The sequence below is a fragment of the Tachysurus fulvidraco genome, chromosome 18, assembly GCF_022655615.1.
Source record: "Tachysurus fulvidraco isolate hzauxx_2018 chromosome 18, HZAU_PFXX_2.0, whole genome shotgun sequence".
Taxonomy (NCBI): Eukaryota; Metazoa; Chordata; class Actinopteri; order Siluriformes; family Bagridae; genus Tachysurus; species Tachysurus fulvidraco.
In genome coordinates, this window is record NC_062535.1 from 1,509,345 (window position 1) to 1,529,156 (window position 19,812).

Sequence of the window (19,812 nt, forward strand, 5' to 3'; positions counted from 1 at the left end):
ACTGAAGAAGAGACAGGAGTCAGAGCTAGAGGTAGCCGAGCTGAAGATGTTGAGGTTCTCTTTGGGAGTGACAAGATTGGACAGGATTAGGAACGAGTACATCAGAGGGACAGGGAAAGTTATGGAGGCCAGATTAAGATGGTTTGGACATGTTCAGAGGAGGGAGAGTATATTGGTAGGAGAATGTTGGACAATGGAGCTGCCAGGCAGTAGGCAAAGAGGAAGGACAAAGAGGAGGTATATGGATGTAATTAATGAGGATATGAAGCTAGTGGATGCAGGTGTTGAAGATGCAGAAGATAGGGATAGGAGGAGAGAGATGATTTGCTGTGGCGACCCCTGAAGGGAAAAGCAGAAAGAAGAAGAAGAAGAAGAAGAAATAAGAAAGATCCCAATTCTGTTTTCCAAATTGACCTTTTAACAAATATTCAGATGTTTAAATCTTCAATGTAATCCTTAACAAATCCTACAAATGCCTTTAATGCCGACAGAATAAGCACATCTTTTTTGTCATCCATTTCAGTCTCCTTATAATAGTTGCTCACTCGGAAGATGCATTTCAGTGGTGGACCAATTGTGTGGCTGCATTCCTGCATCTAGACATATAGAAAATACAAACAGTCAGAAAAATGCTAAACAGGATCATATTTGTATTGATTACAAGACAAATTAAACACAAGTAGGATAATATGTGTAAGAAGAAAAAACCTTTTCTTTGATTTTCCTGCTTTTGTAAACCTCAGCTAGATCCTTTGTAACCAGTGGGCAGACATCAGCATCAATTTTTGTCATCAGAACCACATGAGGGATGCCTGGGGTTCACAGACAAGTTAAAGAAAGCTGTCAGGGTGCACAGAGGATACAGAGACACTAGTCAGAGAAGATGTGAGATTAATCCTGACACACAAGGGAGATCAGTGATGAATGGCAGGATGTGGGCGGAGACAAGACATAAATCAATACAAAACACAAGCAGAAACATGAAAAGAAGACATAAAAAATTATGTAGATACATAAAAACATGGAACAGAAGCCTGTTAACAAGTGTGTGTTGTGCTTTGGGCTGCTGTGCAACTCGGCTTGCATCACTTTGTGTAAAGGAAGTTTGTGGAAAAAATGTCTTGACTTAACACATCTCATACAGGGTTTAGCCTCGCCTGGAACAGGGCTTGGGAGTCAGAAACGGTGGCCTTGGCAGGGGTGCTAACGTGTAAATTTCACAAGGAAATACAACATACATGAGTTTAAAAAAAAATAAATCAGGAACTAAAAATCTGAAAAGAGGTAAAATTAATCCTGATCCATGATGATCAGTGATAAGACAAAGCAGGAAAAAATATGAACCAAAACACAATGTGTAAAAGGAAAAAAGCAATAAAAATATGAAACAGAAGCGGAATCGAGTGCCGTAGTGCTGTGTGCTGCTCAGCTCGGCTCACAGCACTTTATTTGTAGTTATTTAAATGTATCTGTGAAAACACAATACAAATACTCATCTAAAAATATACACACTAACTATTAAGTACAAATCAATCCAGAAAAAACAAGGAATATAATAATATAAAAAATGTAAGATCTTACATATATTATAAACAGTGTTGGGCAATAACGTATTACTTTTGAGATCAATAACGCGTTAAAAACATTTAGTCAAATGTAAGCTGTGTCTTCCTGGTTCGAAGGTCCTATCTACTGCGATAAACAGCAACTCCAATATGTCAAAGCACCTCCAGAAACCACATGCCTTGATGAAGCTAGAAGCTAACCCAGTGTCGGTGGACACACTCGAAGTGAATCAAACCTCCAGCCAAACAAAGGCAACTAGATTTTAACCAGACTGTAAGCCAGGGATAGATCAACAAACAGTTTTGTGTTTGAATAGACCATAACGCATAAAAGGGCATTTATGGGAACATTAAAGAACGTTCTTTAAAAAAATATCTAAAAAGTTAATTTTAACAGTATTGTATTACTTTTTTGGTGTAAGCAATCAACAAAGTAATTGAGTTATTTTTTAATGAAGTAACTAGTAACTGTAACAGTGTTACTATTTCTTAGTAACTAGCACAACACTGATTATGACACAATTTTTTAACTTACTCAAACTGAGGGCAGATTCTCGGACAGCTTTCATCTTCTGAATCATCTCATTCTCCATTAAGGAGATGCTGTTTGCATCCACTACGCTCACCAAACAGTGAACTTTGTCATTCAGACTGGGTTCATGTATGTAGCCTGGATCAGTATCAATCAGTGGAGAAACAGGATTAAACTGAAGACAAAGAAAAGAACAATAAAAGGATATAAAGTACTTTAAAATACTGCATCATCTGATCACGTGGCATCTGTAGCTGTAGATAATTTACTGAATATGTTAGAAGTAAGAAACAGATGATCTTGAATTAAGACATGTTCATTGTCTTTCTTACTTTATAGCCTTCTTTGACACGGCCATGCAGCACATTAATGACATCATCAGGATGAATTCCGTCTTTATATTGATTTTCCAGACCCATAACATCATTGAGGACAAACGGCAAGGTGACGGAATCTTTGTCAGTGATTTTGTAAGTTATGTACTGTGGGAAGAAAAGAAAAGAAAAGAAAAGAAAAGAAAAGTGCAATAAGAGACTGACAAAAGCATTCTAGACCAGGATGTAGAATCTTATCTGATTAGAGCCAGTGTTAGTGCAAGTTTTCATTACAAACAAGCAGAAGCCACACATGAGACACTGAAAGCCAAGATCATGGGATTAAACGGGTGGGACAGGGTGAGACAAATACATGTTCAGACACATCTTAAAGAGAAGCACATAGGAACACAGACAATAAACAAAGCTCTGCCCGAACGCCCTCTGGTGTTTATACAGGGAACTGTTCAGCGGTCCATGACAACTACAGCATGATAGTGTGGATGTGATCAGAGTGAAAGGGTGAATTATGTACAGTAGAGCATATATTTAATATAACTAATGGATAAATGAATGAATGAATGAATAAATAACTTCTTGACCTTTCAGACCCCCTTTACAATGCACTTAGAGCTATAATATTTAAAACATGACTTCAGTATTTAAGATTTGAACGACTGATTAATTTTCTTATTCTGTTCATTGTTCCATGAATGTAATGAGAATAAAAAACAACTCTTACTGTTTTTGTGCAGCTCTTTCCAGCAGACGTCTCCTCAGCTGCCCTGAATATAATTCTTTCCTTGTATACGCTCCTCACTGAGTTTATAAAGCAGGACTTCCCAGCTCCAACTGGTCCATGAAGCAGTATTCTGAACTGCTTGATGTCTTTGTGGTTTCCCATAAATTTAAGAAGTTCACTTAACTCAGATTTCAGATTGCTCGGGCTGTTTGGGATAAACACATCGAGAGTTTCGAAATAGAAATAAACTTGGGGAATATCACTAGGAATATATAACTTTCTCAAGGCCTATAATAATTTAATCATTTTTGGGGTACTTCTGATTGATTTAAAGAAAAGACAGTTAAATATTTGAATATTATACTGTACTGTATAGACACTAGGAAAACTGTTTGCCATGACCTGCAGAGTTTTGGTGCTGCCTCATTCTTTTTACTAGTGGATTTAATGTTGCTTCATTAGCTGAATTCTCCTTGACGTTTAAATTACACATAGATCACTGCTACTGAAATAATGACGCGACTTCTAACCAAACTAATTTAGTTTCAGAACAACAAGGATGATGTATATAATCAAATTCTTTATTTAATTTATATATATGTTTGAGAATTATGCAGATTTTTAATATTATTTTATTTTTTTCTAGATACATGGAATATAAAGCCTGAATTCCATAAAACAAAACATTACTAAATTGATCACTCACTTCCAGTCGGTGTTTCTCCAAGGTTGCTTGAAGTCTGTACACAAAAAGATAATAGAGAACTTTAAGTAAAAACAGAAACTTTTTTTTTAATTGATTTCTTTCTTATATTTTTGTTTCAACAAAGTGATCTTACCTTCTGGTTCTGATTCTGGTTTTGAATTCTTTTTACCCATTTTGGGCAGATTTCCTCCTCTGAAACTGATCTTCTTTTAAAAACCAAAAAAAAAATGTGTCTATTTTTATTAATGAAATAAAACATTTCAGTATATGAAAAGTATTTCAGTATCAGATTTCATGAATTCATAATGTGTGATTATTTTTCTCCTTGACAGAGCAGAAAGAAAACGACACTTACCAGCTATGAGCTCAGTAGGGCTCTGTGCTTTTGTTTTCACTTTTCAGCCCAGGTCCTACCTACTCTTTCCGTTACTCAGTCTCACACATACATGCACACAAACACACACACACACACACACACACACACATACACACATACACACACATGTAGTTCCCCCTACACACCACACACAAGTCAAGAAGCGTTTATTGTCATTTCAGCCACACTGAAATCACTGACGCTTCACTGACGCAGTAGTGAAATGAAACAACGTTGCTCCAGGACTCTGGAAAACAACACAGAGCTAAAAAGTAAGTTGTTCTACATTTACAGCATTTATAAGACTCTCTTATCGAGAGTGACTTACAATTTATACAACAAAGCAATTGAGGGTTAAGGGCCTTGCTCAGAGGCCCAGCAGTGGCAGGCTTGGTGGACCTGGGATTTGACTTCCAGTCAGTTGTCCAACACCTTAACCACTAGGCTACCACATCCCTCAAGTCCTCGAGTTAGGGTTCCATAGATGGGTCTGTCCCTGTTACAAGGTTGTGTGTTTTTCAGATGTGTGTCATTACTGCATTTTGAGACCATAAATGCTGATACTTATTCGTTTAGGATTAATGACTTTGCCTAAGGAATACCATCACTGGTTATTTTAACATAGAATCTAATTCTCAAGCTCACAGTTGTTGTAAGAATAGGTGAGAATGGAGTTGTAGGATTTATGAATCCCTCTCGACCCAAATACACTTTAGGAGACATTCCTGTCCAAAAGCAAAGAAAACAAAAAGGAATGAGAAAGGTAAAAAGAAAGAGGCGTAGAGAAGCTAAAAATGAAAGAAAAGAGGAACAAAAGCAACTGATGTTTGCTAATAAAATTCTGAAACTAGAAAACTTGGTTACAGAAATGAAACAATTAAATATGAATTTAATACAATTACAATTGTCATAAATGCTACTGCAAGACTGCAGAGGATCAGACAGTGTACCTAAACAGCTGGAAGAAAATTTCAACTGACTAAGATTTATGCGATTTTATTTATCAGAAGTTCAATAGAGCTCTGATTACTTTTATTTACATTTATATGTATCCTTTTTCTATAATTGAAATATATATTTAAATGTCAAATGTGGTTAGAAGAAAATAGAACATGCTGTTCCATATAACCACAGGATGTTGTTAGCCTGGCAGATGTACAGTATATCTCTGATGTGCAAGATATAACACGTTGCACTGCAGAAGCACACTGCAGAGGCACATCTTAATGTAACCAAATTTTTTGCTAATAGACACTGGGACCTATCTCTCACCTGTAAGAGCCTGTGCACGGTCCTGGACAGTGCCAGGCAAATACAAGGAAAGTCCAGGGCAGATGCGCCGCAAGTGCCAAGCCCTAAAAAAAGAGTATACAAAGCTTGCTGTATTGGATAATGGGTGTGCATTCTACTAAATCCAAGCTTATGCTTAGTTACTGTACTACATTTGTATTACTTAAGGATTGTGCATCAGAGAACAAATGCAGGCTAACACTTGGACAGTGTTTCTTGGTTTGTTACTCTCTTTACATTTTAATTACTTTTACTTATGCGAGAATTATTGGCTTATTTGAAGGAGATTTTATTTGTAATTTTATTGTATTTACTTTACAAATATTGCATACACTTATTTGTATTACATTGCTTTAAATAAAAACAAGGCTTCCCATTGTGAGGAACCTTAAAAGACAAGAAGGTCTAAGTCTGACTCCTTCATCTAAAAAAGTAAACAATAGATGAGGTAAAAGAACTTGAAGATGATCCTTTGTTTTTCCTCGTGCAAAACAGGACACATTCCTTAGTGGGACTGTCGAGGATTTGTCCAGGCAGGCCAGGAACATTTGTCACTAGGGGACACGTATTCCAGCACAATTACTTCACAGTTTATCCTGAAATTTGATAAGACTGAAAGCTGTATGAGAATGAAAAACATGAGAATTTGCCTTCAGTATAAATTTAGTCTTCAGTTTCTGTCCCTAACAGAAGACCGGACCGACAAAATTTTATGTCTTTCCAGGACTCGGACACATCCAAGGACTTGTTAACACACTGAGACAGGAGTTGCTACAAACGGCGCACACACAGGTCACAGCAACGAATAGTGCTACCATAGTCACATTTCCCCTGGCCAATCCATCACCCTACTCTGGCGTTGATGAATAGTGTAAGGGATTTCTCCTCCCATGCTCGCTAATATTTGAAATGCAACCATCTCATTTCCCCACTGATCGCAGCAAGATTTCGTTCATTATATCACTACTCACTGGAAAGGCTCTCTGTTGGACCGAATCGATTTGGCATCAAGATGAATCCTTATTGTACTCCATTAAGGAATTCATCGCCTATTTCCAAGAGGTATTTGGTATTCCTGCTGGAGATACATCTGTATGTGATAAACCGTATCATATTAAGCAGGGGAAATCTTCGGCGGCCGACTACTCACTGCAGTTCTGCCACTAGCAGTTGGGATGAACGAGCACTTATAACAACATATCGTAATGGCTTTAAACCTGAACTATGTTTGTAGTTATCAGCCTCCGGCGATACCATGTGGTTGGAGTATTTCATTCATTGATCCATTCGAACGGAAAATCATATGTTACCCTGTACTTCAAATGCTTCCACACTCTTTCGCCCATCAGCACATTTACACGCCGCTTTCCACAAAAGTTAAACTATTTTGTACAAACTTAGCTGTTACAGTGTCTGCCTTACTCGATTCTGGGTCAGTGCCCAGCTTAACATCACGAAAGAGCGCATACCCCAGAGACTAAAACTTCAATCTGTAACAGGCAAGCCCCTCAACCGGTCCTCAGTCCATCATCGCACCAGTGAAATTACGCTGACAGTGGGATTCCTTCACCAGAATACACAACATTCAAGGATGTCTTTTGTCCCAAGAGAGCTGTGAAGTTACCAAGCATCTATGTGCTACTGTGCGATTGACCTCCTTCCAGGTGAACCGGTGCCTAATCTATTCACTACCCATCCAGGAACAAGAGGCTATGGAAAAATACATCCAAGAAGCACTGGACCAAGGGTATATACAACCATCAACTTCCCCTGCTGAATCTCCCTTTTTTTCGTCTCGAAGAAGGATGATGGTTTGCGGCCCAGCATCGATTACAGAGGGCTGAACCAAATCACCAAGAAATTTCGCTACACTCTTCCCTTCGTCCTATCAGCACTTGAACAGCTCCGAGGTGCACAGATCTTAAAGAAGCTTGATTCACACAGTGCTTACAACCTGAAACGATTCTGAAAAGGTGATGAATGGAAAACAAGTTGTGTTACCCCCTACGGGCCACTGGGAATATTTGATGATGCCATATGGATCGGTCAACGCGCCATCGGTCTTCCAGGATTTCATGCATGCCATCTTCCATGATCTGCTGAATCGGTAAGTGTTGATTTACATTGATGATATTCTGATTTATTCCAGTAACCCTGCTGAACACATACACCATGTGAAACAAGTTCTGAAACAGCTGTGTCAATACAACTTGTTCCTGACAGCTAAAAAGTGTGAGTTTCCCAAAACCAAGATCCGGTTTCTGGGATATAATGTCTCTGAAAGGGGTGTCAGCATGGACGAGGGGAAAGTTGACGCTATTAAGAACTGGCCAACACCATCTACAGTATAGGACCTTCAGAAACTTCTGGGATTTTCCAACTTCTATCGTCGTTTGATCCCAAACTTCAGTGGATCGTATCTCCTCTAACGTCTGCATTGCAAGGTAAACCCAAATGGCTAAAATGGACTGCAGAAGCTGATCAGATGTTTATCCATCTAAAACGACCCTTTTGGAAAGCACCTGTTCTAGTTCATCCAGATCCTGAAAAACCTGTCACTGTGGAGGTAGATGCTTCGTCGAGCCGTCCTTTCCCAGCAGCAGGGGGAACCCACCCAGTCTTCATCCACCTTCTCATACAAGTTTAACCCAGCTGAAAAGAACTACAACATTGGTAACTGTGAACTCCTTGCCATTAAATTGGCTTTGGAAGAGTGGAGACATTGGCTCGAGGGTGCTCAGCATCCCTTCACCATGCTGAAGGATCATAAAAATTGCCAGTACCTCCATGAAGCGAAACGGATGAACACCAGACAATACTATTACATCAATGTATACCCTTGATTACTAAGGCACATACATCTCCAGGCACTGGTCACCCTGGCATACAGTGAACCCTCTCGCTGCTTAAACATCTCTTCTGGTGGCCCAACATGGCTCAGGACATCAGAAGGTTTGTGAGTGGGTGCAAGGTTTGTGCTATGGCAAAAACACCACAAAAACTTCATCTTTTACATATCCCTCATATCCGTGGAAAAATATCTGCATCCAAAGTCATTTAGGTCCTCTAATGTGTTCACAACAGTAGTACTTTTAAAGTAATCAATTAGAAGCTGCATTTCACTCTATCAGATGTTCAATTCTATTTAAGTTCAGTCCTTTTGTTAAATCTATTTTCTTGCAGTTGCAAAAGAAAATCAATAGTAGATCTAATATGTTAATGATATTAATATGCACCAGGTTTAAACAGTCAGATTGACTTAATTGATGTGATTCCTTTGTCTGTGTAAAAGACCTTACTACTCTGAGAACCAGGGCCTTTTTCAATAGACATCAGGACAAGAAGAAATGAACAGCTGAAGGAGATGGAGACATCAGGTACCAAACAGGAGTTGCAGGTCTTCACTGTAATTATTATTCATAACATTTCTACTATTTTGTTTATTTACACTAATGACACATTTATGGCACAATTGTTTAGTTTGGTGATGCTATAATAATGAATAAGAAAAAAACCCACAGCTTTAAACCCCATTACAAAAAAGTTTATACATGCAATAATTATAGTTCTCAGAAATTAAACAAAATATTATGGTGAAAAAAGTAGATGAAATAAAGTACAATACAATAAAAAATAGTTAATTAAAGTCAAATATGACATCACTGATAAAGTCATTATTATTATTGTTGTTTTTTAAATGTCCACAAAATGTGGTTATCAAGCAGGATGTAATAGACGATATAATTTCTCAAAAACTGAAAGTATGAATAACATTAAAAATAACGGTGAGCTGTAGCATAAGCAGATGAGAGGCTTAAATTTAATAATAGCTAATTAAATATGCTCTTAATTAGTCTACACCAGTAATCACAGGCACAAATTACAATTTTATGACTGAGATTTGATGATAATAAAGACCTACATCCCAATTCTTTTTTCCAAGTGAATATAGCAAATACTCAGATGTTTACGTGTTCAATATAATCCTTAACAACTCCTGCAATTGCCTTTAATGCCAACAGAATAAGCAAATCTTTTTTGTCATCTATTTCAGTCTCCTTATAATAGTTGCTCACTGGGAAGATGCATTTCAGTGGTGGACCAATTGTGTGGCTGCATTCCTGCATCTAGACATATAGAAAATACAAACAAGATCAAATTTCTATTGATTACAAGAAAAATTAAACACAAGTAGGATAATATGTGTAAGAAGAAAAAACCTTTTCTTCGATTTTCCTGCTTTTGTAAACCTCAGCTAGATCCTTTGTAACCAGTGGGCAGACATCAGCATCGATTTTTGTCATCAGAACCACATGAGGGATGCCTGGGGTTCACAGATAAAGAAAGCTGTTCCAGGCCTTGGGAGTCCGCCATGTCGGCCTCAGCAGGGGGCGGTAAGGTGTAAATTTCACAAGGAAATACAACATGCGTGCGTTTTAATAAAATACATTTTTAACTCACCCAATCCGAGGGCAGATTTTCTGACAGCTTTCATCTTCTGAATAATCTCATTCTCCATTAAGGAGATGCTGTTTGCAGGCACTACGCTCACCAAACAGTGAACTTTGTCATTCAGACTGGGTTCATGTATGTAGTCTGGATCATCATCAGTCAGTGGAGAAACAGGATTAAACTGAGGACAAAGAAAAGAACAGTAAAAGGATATAAAGGACTTTAAAATACTGCATCATCTGATCACGTGGCATCAGTAGATGTAGAAAATTTACTGAATGAGTTATGAGTAAAAAACAGATGATCTTGAATTAAGACATGTTCATTGTCTTTCTTACTGTATAGCCTTCTTTGACACGGCCATGCAGCACATTAATGACATCATCAGGATGAATTCCATCTTCCTCATGATCTTCCAGACTCATAATATCAGTGATGACAAACGGTAAGGTGACAGAATCTTTGTCAGTGATTTTGTAAGTTTTGTACTGTGGGAAGAAAAGAAAAGTGCAATAAAAGACTGGCAAAAGCAATCCAGACCAGAGGTCTCATTTATAAAGTGTGCGTAAACAGGGCTGGAAACGTACGTACAGCAGTTCCCACGCAATGGTTGTGATCTATACAAAACAAACTTGACGGGAGAATGTGCGCACCTATAAGCAAACATTGAGCCGTGCGTACGCACATTCTGGAGACAAAGGGAATTGAACTGAAGTTAGATTGTAGAAAATAAATGTGAGAAGAAGGATGATGAGAATTAATTTTCACTCCATTTCATACGTTATATCCACATTATCATGAAGATTAAATCCAACAGTGTTATTTGTGCCGATTGTTTTAGGCTATATACATCTAGTAAAATCCAAACCTAATTCAAAATAATAATAATAATAATAATACTCAGCGCTGCCTTACAGTCACATTGTCCACAACGGGAGCACAGGAGGAGTTGGCGCGACTACATGTCATACAGAATAGCATGAAATACCCGTTTATTAGAGAACTGCAGAACACAGTGTAAAAACTAAATATTTTCCTTAATGTACTTGTATCATAAAATGTCAAAGTCTGTAAATAGTCATGAAGCACAATCGCTACTCATCATCGGTCCTAACTATTACGGTGTTCATTACAAAACCGTCATGAAGAAGCATGTGTTCACTATAACATTTCTGTCTTAAATTTTCGCCCACAAATTAATTCTGTGATTTTGTCAAGGTTTTAACGATCAGTCTAATTGCTAGAAACATAGAAATCCTCCGGTGACCAGGGTATGTAATGCTTCATGATGGCACTGCTGGCACTGTTGGAGGATTACGCCAATGGCAGAATAAGTAGAGAACGAGTTTTCAGGGACCATGATGATTTCCTGGCCCATTATGATGACTGGCTAATAAGCCGATTTAGATTCCCTAGAGCTGTGATCTTGGATCTATGTGTTGAATTGGGTCCACAATAAACAAAGCCCTGCCCAAACGCCCTCTGGTGTTCATACAGGGAACTGTTCAGTGGTCCATGACAACAACAGCATGACAGTGTGGTTAAGAATGTGATCAGAGTGAAAGGGTGAATTATGTACAGTAGAGCATTTGTTATGAAATATAAATATTGAATGAATAAGTAAATAAATACAAACATACATAAATAACTTCTTGACCTTTCAGACTCCCTTTACAATGCACTTAGAGCTATAATATTTTAAACATGACTCCAGTATTTAAGATTTGAACGACTGATTAATTTTCTTATTCTGTTCATTGTTCCATGAATGAAATGAGAATAAAAAACAACTCTTACTTTATTTGTGCAGCTCATTCCAGCAGACGTCTCCTCAGCTGCCCCGAATACAATTCTTTCCTTGTATACACTCCTCACTGAGTTAATAAAGCAGGACTTCCCAGCTCCAACTGGTCCATGAAGCAGTATTCTGAACTGCTTGATGTCTTGGTGGTTTTCCATAAATTTAAGAAGGAGTTCACTTAACTCAGATTTCAGATTGCTCGGGCTATTTGGGATAAACACATCGAGAGTTAAGAAATAGAAATAAACCTGGGGAATATCACTAGGAAATATAACTTTCTCAAGGCCTATAATAATTTAATCATTTGTAGGGTACATCTGATTGATTTAAAGAAAAGACAGTTAAATATTTGAACAGTATACTGTATAGACACTAGGAAAACTGTTTGCCATGATCTGCAGAGTTTTGGTGCTGCCTCATTCTTTTTACTAGTGGATTTAATGTTGCTTCATTAGCTGAATCCTTCACGTTTAAATTACACACAGATCACTGCTACTGAAATAATGACGTGACTTCTAACCAAACTAATTTAGTTTCACAACAACAAGGATGATGTATATAATCATTCATTCATTTCCTACCGCTTATCCGAAATTCTCAGGTCACGGGGAGCCTGTGCCTATCTCAGGCGTCATCGGGCATCGAGGCAGGATACACCCTGGACGGAGTGCCAACCCATCACAGGGCACACACACACACTCTCATTCACTCACAGAGTCACACACTACGGACAATTTTCCAGAGATGCCAATCAACCTACCATGCATGTCTTTGGACCGGGGGAGGAAACCGGAGTACCCGGAGGAAACCCCCGAGGCACGGGGAGAACATGCAAACTCCACACACACAAGATGGAGGCAGGGATCGAACCCCCAACCCTGGAGGTGTGGGGCAAACGTGCTAACCACTAAGCCACCGTGCCCCCCACTCTTTATTTAATTTTTATATATTCTTGAGAATTATGCGATTTGAAATTGAGATTTGAAAAATTATTTAATTTTTTCTAGATACATGGAATATAAAGCCTAACTACTAAATAAATATTACTAAAATTGATCACTCACTTCCAGTCGATGTTTCTCCAAGGTTGCTCGAAGTCTGTACACAAAATGATAATAGAGAACTTTGAGTAAAAACAGAAACTTTTTTTATTATTGATTTCTTTCCACTATTTTTGTTTCAACAAAGTGATCTAACCTTCTGGTTCTGGTTCTGGTTTTGATTTCTTTCCACCCATTTTGGGCAGATTTCCTCCTTCGAGGCTGATCTTTTAAAAACCAAAAAAATGTGTCTATTTTTCTTAATGAAATAATACATTTCAGTATATGAAAAGTATTTCAGTATCAGATTGCATGAATTCATGATGTGTAGTTATTTTTCTCCTTGATAGAGCAAAAAGAAAACGGCACTTACCAGGTATGAGCTCAGTAGGGCTCTGTGCTTTTGTTTTCACTTTTCAGCCCAGGTCCTACCTACTCTTTCCGTTACTCGGTCTCACACATACATGCACACACACACACACACACACACACGCATGTAGTTCCTCCTACACACCACACAAACAAGTCAAGAAGCGTTTATTGTCACTTTAACCACATATCACTGACGCAGTAGTGAAAAGAAACATCGTTCTTCCAGGACTCTGGAGCTACAGAAAACAACACAGAGCTACATGTAAGAAGTAAGTTGTTCTACATTTACAGCATTTAGCAGACTCTCTTATCCACTTACAACTTATACAACTGAGCAATTGAGGGTTAAGGGCATTGCTCAGGGGCCCAGCAGTGGCAGATTGGTGGACCTGGGATTTAATCTTCCAGTCAGTTGTCCAACACCTTAACCACTAGGCTACCACATCCCTCAGGTCCTCGAGTTAGGGTTCCATAGATGGGTCTGTTCCCTGTTGCAAGTTTGTGTGTTTTTCAGATATGTGTCATTACTGCATTTTGAGACCATAAATGCTGATACTTATTCGTTTAGGATTAATGACTTTGCCTAAGGAATACCATCACTGGTTATTTTAACATAGAATCTAATTCTCAAGCTAACAGTTGTTGTAAGAATAGGTGAGAATGGAGTTGTAGGATTTATGAATCCCTCTCGACCCAAATACACTTTAGGAGACATTCCTGTCCAAAAGCAAAGTAAACAAAAAGGAATGAGAAAGGTAAAAAGAAAGAGGTGTAGAGAAACTAAACGGGAAAGGAAAGAGGAACAAAAGCAACTAATGTTTGCTAATAAACTTCTGAAAGTAGAAAACTTGGTTACAGAAATGAAAATTAAATATGAATTAAATACAATTACAATTGCCATAAATGCTACTGCAAGACTGCAGAGGATCAGACACTGTACCTAAACAGCTGGAAGAAGATTTCAAGAAGATTAAGAAGATAGTATGCGATTAGTTGTATTAATCAGAAGTTCAATAGAGCTCTGATCGCTTTTATTTACATTTATAAGTATCCCTTTTCTATAATTGAAATATATATTTAAATGTTGAATGTGGCTAGAAGAAAATACAAACATGCTGTTCCATATAACCACAGGATGTTGTAAGCCTGGCTTATGTATATCTCTTATGTGCAAGATATAACACGTTGCACTGCAGAAGCACACTGCAGAGGCACGGCTTAAAAAAACCACAAAATGACATGTACCCAAATGCTTTACTAATAGACAGTGGGGGCCTATCTCTCTCCTGTAAGAGCCTGTTCACTGTCCTGGGGTCTCATTTATAAAACTGTGCGTAGAATCCCTACTAAAATTTTACGTACACCCAAAAGCCAAAAATGCCGTACGGCAAAAAATATTCCGATTTATAAAACTGTGCATAAGCACACCTGTAAGCAATGTTCCCACAGATGTGCGTACGTGAACCAGCCTCATATCCCGCCCTGTACACGCCCATTTTTACACACCCATTACACGCTCCCCAACTGCATGGGCACGAGAGTGGACCTCGTTATAATGAGTTTCCTCTGCACTCTGCGGGTTTAAAAATGGTGTAATGAGCCAGCGTATCAGAGGGTAGCCACTGGGGTAGCCACTGTCGCCTGCAGGTTATAATCATATTAAAAGCAACATTGTTATAATTATATTAAAAACAAAATTGTTACAGTTTCTACTTTTTAATATTGTTAAACATAAGCAAATTCATTTTCAGATGGTGCCCTTATAGCAACAGGACTGCAGTCAATTGTGCCGATTACATTTGGGAAACCAGACATTGCTGCAATTTTCATTTTAATTTCGTCCTGTTCTCGCACAGTGTAGGGGAACCTGATGTATCGACTACCCATATTAAGTATACCATTCAAAACGACAGATATTATGGCACTCAGGGACGGCTGTGATATACCAGACCTATAGGGTGAGATGATGGATTCCAATAGAATTATAGTTTTTTAATATATTAAATTATATAATAAATTATATTAATATATTATAGTATATTAAAATATTATAGTGAAAATAGTAGATAAAAAATTGGAAATACAATAAAAAAAATTAATCAAAGTCAAATATGACATCACTGATAAAGTCATTATTGTTGTTTTTTTAAATGTCCACAAAAAGTGGTTATCAAGCAGGATGTGATAGACATAATTTTTCTCAAAAACTGAACGTATGAATAACATTATAAATAACAGTGAGCTGTGGCATAAGCAGATGTGAGGCTTAAATTTAATAATAGCCAAATAAATAATTAGTCTAGCAGATACTCAGATGTTTATGTCTTCAATGTAATCCTTAACAACTCCTACAATTCCCTTTAATGCAGACAGAATAAGCACATCTTTGTCATCCATTTCAGTCTCCTTATAATAGTTGCTCACTGGGAAGATGCATTTCAGTGGTGGACCAATTGTGTGGCTGCATTCCTGCATCTAGACATATAGAAAATACGAAATGCTAACAAAAATTTCCATTTGCACAATAACAGTAGAAAACAGGATCAAATTTGTATTGATTACAAGAAAAAAAAAGTAGGATAATATGTGTAAGAAGAAAAAACCTTTTCTATAATTTTCGTGCTTTTGTAAACCTCAGCTAGATCCTTTGTAACCAGTGGGCAGACATCAGCATCGATTTTTGTCATCAGAACCACATGAGGGATGCCTGGGGTTCACAGATAGGTTAAAGAAAGCTGTCAGGGTGCACAACTCGGCTTGTATTGCTTTGTAATATGTGTAAGAAGAAAAAACCTTTTCATTGATTTTACTGCTTTTGTAAACCTCAGCTAGATCCTTTGTAACAAGTGGGCAGACAGTGGGCAGATGCAAGATGGCGTCGACTGCCGTCGCAACTGCTCCGGGTTACACTTCGTCTTTTTTTTTGTTTATTTTATATATTTATTTATTTAGATACTGGTTTATTTATACACAATGGTCATCATTATATATGACACAGCCACTCATATCTACCCAGCACCACAAATGACACACCAATTCCAGGCTCTTTGGTGAGCCCATCCGATAGTCTCTTTGGTCTCTTATTACATTTCTTACACAAATATACATAAACAAAAATTATAGAACAAAATAAAATGAATTCAACATGTACACTTTTCCTTTACATTAACATTACACTTAACAGGAAACACATTTATCATCAGACAATATTTAGCCAATTTCACTCAATTATGTGATCGTATAGTGGTTTGTGGTTTACATACCTGCAGTTTAATAAACAAAAGACACGGGATCACACACACACACACACACACACACACACACACACACACAGTCTGTCTGAAGGATGTGAGACAAACAGATTAATCCCCGTCCTCCATTAACACAGTGACTGCAAACTCAAAATCTGGGTCTCAGTTTGCTAATTATACACAATATACAACTTAAACTAAAATTACACATACTCAATGAAAGTCAAATAAACAACATCAAATCTCTACAGACTCAATCACCAAAATTTTGCATTTAAAACTCATATTAAAAGGAAAAACTCGCACTCTAAATTTCCATGCGGGCGGCGACATTAAACAAACAGATTAAGGCCGTTCGTTTCTAAAACGTGATAAATGCATCTAACTTCTTATAGAAAATCGAATATATGCACTCAATCCATCTTTTTAACACTTCTAACATTGAGACTGACTAATATTTTTAACACTTTATACATTTTTATTAATCGTTGTACAGATTTGCAAAGAAACCAACCTGACTCTCTTCAGTCACATGTAGAACTGAGAGAGTCGGACGCAACAGCGCCTCTAAGTGACGTCACTCCAATATAAACTCTTTTTTTTTTTTACAAAGTACATGTTTTCTTGTGCGATATAAAAAATAAAGAATGAAAATGAGATGGCTTGATAAGAAAAACATATGAAATTACGAAAATAATTAAATACCTTCAAATGAAATCTCTTTCAAAATAATAGACACTAAAGTTTGCTGGAACACAAAACTCAGAACATTACATATTGGTGTACAATCCACTCACACTTCGCCGTCTTTAGACCTGGACCCATGCTGGCCGAGCGAGATCCTGAGGGAGAAATGGCTGAACCCAGCAGTACCGGACAACGCCAACAGCCGACCGAGTTTTTCTCGGTTTAGCGCATGGCCAGAGGTGGAGTGTGTCTAATGGTGAACAACCACTGGTGTGACAGCACGAGCATTGTTCCTCTTTCACGCTCATGCACACCAAATCTGGAACTACTGACCATCAAATGTCGGCCCTTCTGTCTACCTCGGGAATTCAGCTCGGTCATAGTCAGTGCCGTTTATATTCCTGCGCTCATTGTGGTGGGATTCTTTAACAGTGCCAACCTCAACCTGTACTACCAAACTTTCAGCAGCACATCACCTGGCCCACTAGGGGTGAAAGGACACTGGACCACTGCTACATACCATTTAAGAATAGCTATAAGGCACAATCATTTCCACCGTTTGGGAAATCGGACCATGCCGCCATCTTCCTTATGCCTGTTTACAAACAAAGGCGCAGACTGGGACATGTTCAGGCGCAGCTCTGATGACGTCAACATGTTTACAGAAGCAGTTGTTGGATTCATCGAGAAACTACTAGATGATACGTTACAGAAAACCACCATCAGAACATTTCCCAATCAGAAGCCGTGGGTGGATAAAACCATCTGCGATGCTCTGAGATCCCGCTCTGCTGCCTACAACACGGGGCTCACCACCGGGGACATGGACGAGTACAAGGCTGTGTCTTACAGTGTGCGCAGAGCGGTGAAAGAAAGCAAAGCGGTGCTACGGGAGGTAACTAGAGTCACAGTTCCTACATGGTGGCTCTAGGAGCCAGTTGCAGGGACTAAGGAACATTACGGACTATAGAACAACAGCTTTAAAAATTGGGAATGCGGACGCTTCCCTGGCAGACGAGCTAAACACCTTTTACGCTTGCTTCGAGGCTGCAGCAAACCATGCTTGCAGGGCTAGCGGCACAAACAGCATGAACGCTAAGAGAGCTGGAGAGGTAAACACGTTCACCATCTTGGAGCATGACAAGAGGAGGGCATTCAGGAGAGTGAATACTGCAGGACCAGTCGGCATCACAGGCCAGGTTCTGAAAGCCTGCGGTGACCAGCTAGCACCAGTGTTAACTGAGATAATCAACTCTCACTGGAACAGTCTGTCGTCCCCTCATGCTTCAAACAGTCCACCATTGTTCCTGTCCCGAAGAAACCCCAGCCCGCCTGCATCAACAATTACCGCTCTGTAGCCCTGACCTCAGTAGTGATGAAGTGCTTCAAAGTATTGGTCAGAGACTTCATCACTGCATCACTACAAGACACACTGTATCCACTACAGATCACGTACCATCAGAACCGCGCTACTGAGGACGCCATTGCTCATCTTCTCCACACCACAATGAGCTACCTGGACCACAGAAATGGGAACTATGCAAAAATGCTTTTTGTGGACTACAGTTCAGCATTCAACACCATAATTCCCTCCACACTCATCTCTAAGTTGGAGGTCCTAAGACTCAGCCTGCCGCTGTGTCAATGGATCTCCAACTTCCTGACAGACAGACCACAAGTTGTATGGGTGGGCAAACACACCTCTTCCACCCTCACCCTCAGCACTGGAGATCCCCTGTGTTCTGAGCCCCCCTGCTGTACTCTCTGTACACATACATACACATGGACACTTTAGGGACAATCATAAAAACCCATTTATGTGTATACAGTACACTATTTTTCACATATATTTTTCATATTTTATATAGTTTTTTAAATAGTTTACACTTTATTTATCTATTTCATTTTGGTTTATTCTTTATCCCAAATTGCATTTCTTTTTCCTTTTATGCTTGAATACTGGACAGTTGTAAAAAGCATTTCACTGCATGTCATACTTTGTAAGTATTTGTATGTGACAAATAAAATTTGATTTGATTTCTTTGATCAGCATCAATTTTTGTCATCAGTACCACATGAGGGATGCCTGGGGTTCACAGATGAGTTAAAGACAGCTGTCAGGGTGCACAGAGGATACAGAGACACTAGTCAGAGAAGAGGTGAGATTAATCCTGACAAAAAAATTCTGTCACCAAATTCAGCTCACACTTCACTGATGACTTGGGAAATTCGAATCTGTGAATCAACTTTACTTAAGTTACTTAACGTTGGTTTTGCTTTGTTTCACAGAACTAATATATGCCATCATTTGCATGATTGTGCTTGTGTGTCATTACATACAATAAAAAATGTGTTAATCAAAGTCAAATATGACATCACTGTGATGTACTTATCCTGACGTACTTGTCCCTTAGTGACACATTTTCGTATTGCATAGGAAACCCTTCCGCTCTCCCACTAAAGGATGTGTCCTAGCACTGGTTAGTGTTGAAAACACTAGATCAACTATCAAAGTTGGTCTTACATTGAACGCAGGTGTCCTTCGAAGTCCCCTAGGTCTTCTAACAAAGGATCCTCTTTAAGTTATCCTACTTAATCTATTTTTTGAATCTTTAAATGATGAGAGTCAGACTTAGACCTTTTTGTCTTTTCAGGATCCTCACAATGGGAAGCCTTGTTTTTAT

At 38.5% G+C, this 19,812-nt stretch overlaps 3 protein-coding genes across 7 annotated transcripts; 1 reads left to right on the forward strand and 2 right to left on the reverse strand.

The window, feature by feature from the left end:
• Positions 1 to 262: 262 nt before the first annotated feature.
• On the reverse strand, positions 263 to 4,352 carry LOC113659025 (interferon-induced protein 44-like). 2 transcript variants are annotated; one of them, XM_047802868.1, is made up of 8 exons: positions 4,215 to 4,352; positions 3,993 to 4,065; positions 3,860 to 3,893; positions 3,154 to 3,358; positions 2,430 to 2,579; positions 2,101 to 2,272; positions 709 to 812; positions 263 to 596 (listed from the first exon to the last, which is right to left on the reverse strand). In XM_047802868.1, exons 2-8 carry the CDS (start codon positions 4,030 to 4,032, stop codon positions 429 to 431), a joined length of 873 nt encoding a protein of 290 aa, XP_047658824.1. In that variant the 5' UTR covers positions 4,033 to 4,065; positions 4,215 to 4,352; the 3' UTR covers positions 263 to 428. The 2 variants fall into 2 exon arrangements, with proteins under 2 accessions (XP_047658824.1, XP_047658825.1); XM_047802869.1 differs by having other exon boundaries at positions 3,993 to 4,062; positions 4,215 to 4,299.
• A 1,505-nt stretch (positions 4,353 to 5,857) lies between these two features.
• LOC113659031 (interferon-induced protein 44-like) lies at positions 5,858 to 13,333 on the reverse strand. 4 transcript variants are annotated; one of them, XM_047802866.1, is made up of 8 exons: positions 13,192 to 13,333; positions 12,984 to 13,045; positions 12,843 to 12,878; positions 11,775 to 11,982; positions 10,316 to 10,465; positions 9,987 to 10,158; positions 9,746 to 9,849; positions 5,858 to 9,652 (listed from the first exon to the last, which is right to left on the reverse strand). In XM_047802866.1, the coding sequence occupies exons 2-8, from the start codon at positions 13,013 to 13,015 to the stop codon at positions 9,485 to 9,487; spliced, it is 870 nt and encodes a 289-aa protein (XP_047658822.1). In that variant the 5' UTR covers positions 13,016 to 13,045; positions 13,192 to 13,333; the 3' UTR covers positions 5,858 to 9,484. The 4 variants fall into 4 exon arrangements, 3 of the variants coding, with proteins under 3 accessions (XP_047658822.1, XP_047658821.1, XP_047658823.1); XM_047802865.1 differs by having other exon boundaries at positions 12,843 to 12,876; positions 12,976 to 13,045; XR_007138393.1 differs by having other exon boundaries at positions 9,607 to 9,652; positions 9,746 to 9,919; positions 10,078 to 10,158; positions 12,843 to 12,876; positions 12,976 to 13,045.
• LOC113659026 lies at positions 13,324 to 19,807 on the forward strand. The gene is made up of 2 exons (XM_027171574.2): positions 13,324 to 13,459; positions 17,255 to 19,807. Exon 2 carries the CDS (start codon positions 17,358 to 17,360, stop codon positions 18,057 to 18,059), a length of 702 nt encoding a protein of 233 aa, XP_027027375.1. The 5' UTR covers positions 13,324 to 13,459; positions 17,255 to 17,357; the 3' UTR covers positions 18,060 to 19,807.
• The last annotated feature ends 5 nt before the right edge of the window (positions 19,808 to 19,812 follow it).

Excerpts from the sequence above, each read along its gene's own strand:
- LOC113659025 (XM_047802868.1), bottom strand. The coding sequence starts at position 4,032 with ATGGGTAAAAAGAATTCAAAACCAGAATCAGAACCAGAAG. Across the intron at positions 3,359-3,859 it reads TGGAGAAACACCGACTGGAA|CCCGAGCAATCTGAAATCTG; the intron begins GTGAGTGATCAA and ends TATCCCAAACAG. Across the intron at positions 813-2,100 it reads AGAATCTGCCCTCAGTTTGA|GCATCCCTCATGTGGTTCTG; the intron begins GTAAGTTAAAAA and ends TGTGAACCCCAG.
- LOC113659031 (XM_047802865.1), bottom strand. The coding sequence starts at position 13,015 with ATGGGTGGAAAGAAATCAAAACCAGAACCAGAACCAGAAG. Across the intron at positions 10,159-10,315 it reads GTGTCAAAGAAGGCTATACA|TTTAATCCTGTTTCTCCACT; the intron begins GTAAGAAAGACA and ends CTTTGTCCTCAG. Across the intron at positions 9,653-9,745 it reads GCAGGAAAATCGAAGAAAAG|ATGCAGGAATGCAGCCACAC; the intron begins GTTTTTTCTTCT and ends CTATATGTCTAG.
- LOC113659026 (XM_027171574.2), top strand. The coding sequence starts at position 17,358 with ATGGCCAGAGGTGGAGTGTGTCTAATGGTGAACAACCACTGGTGTGAC.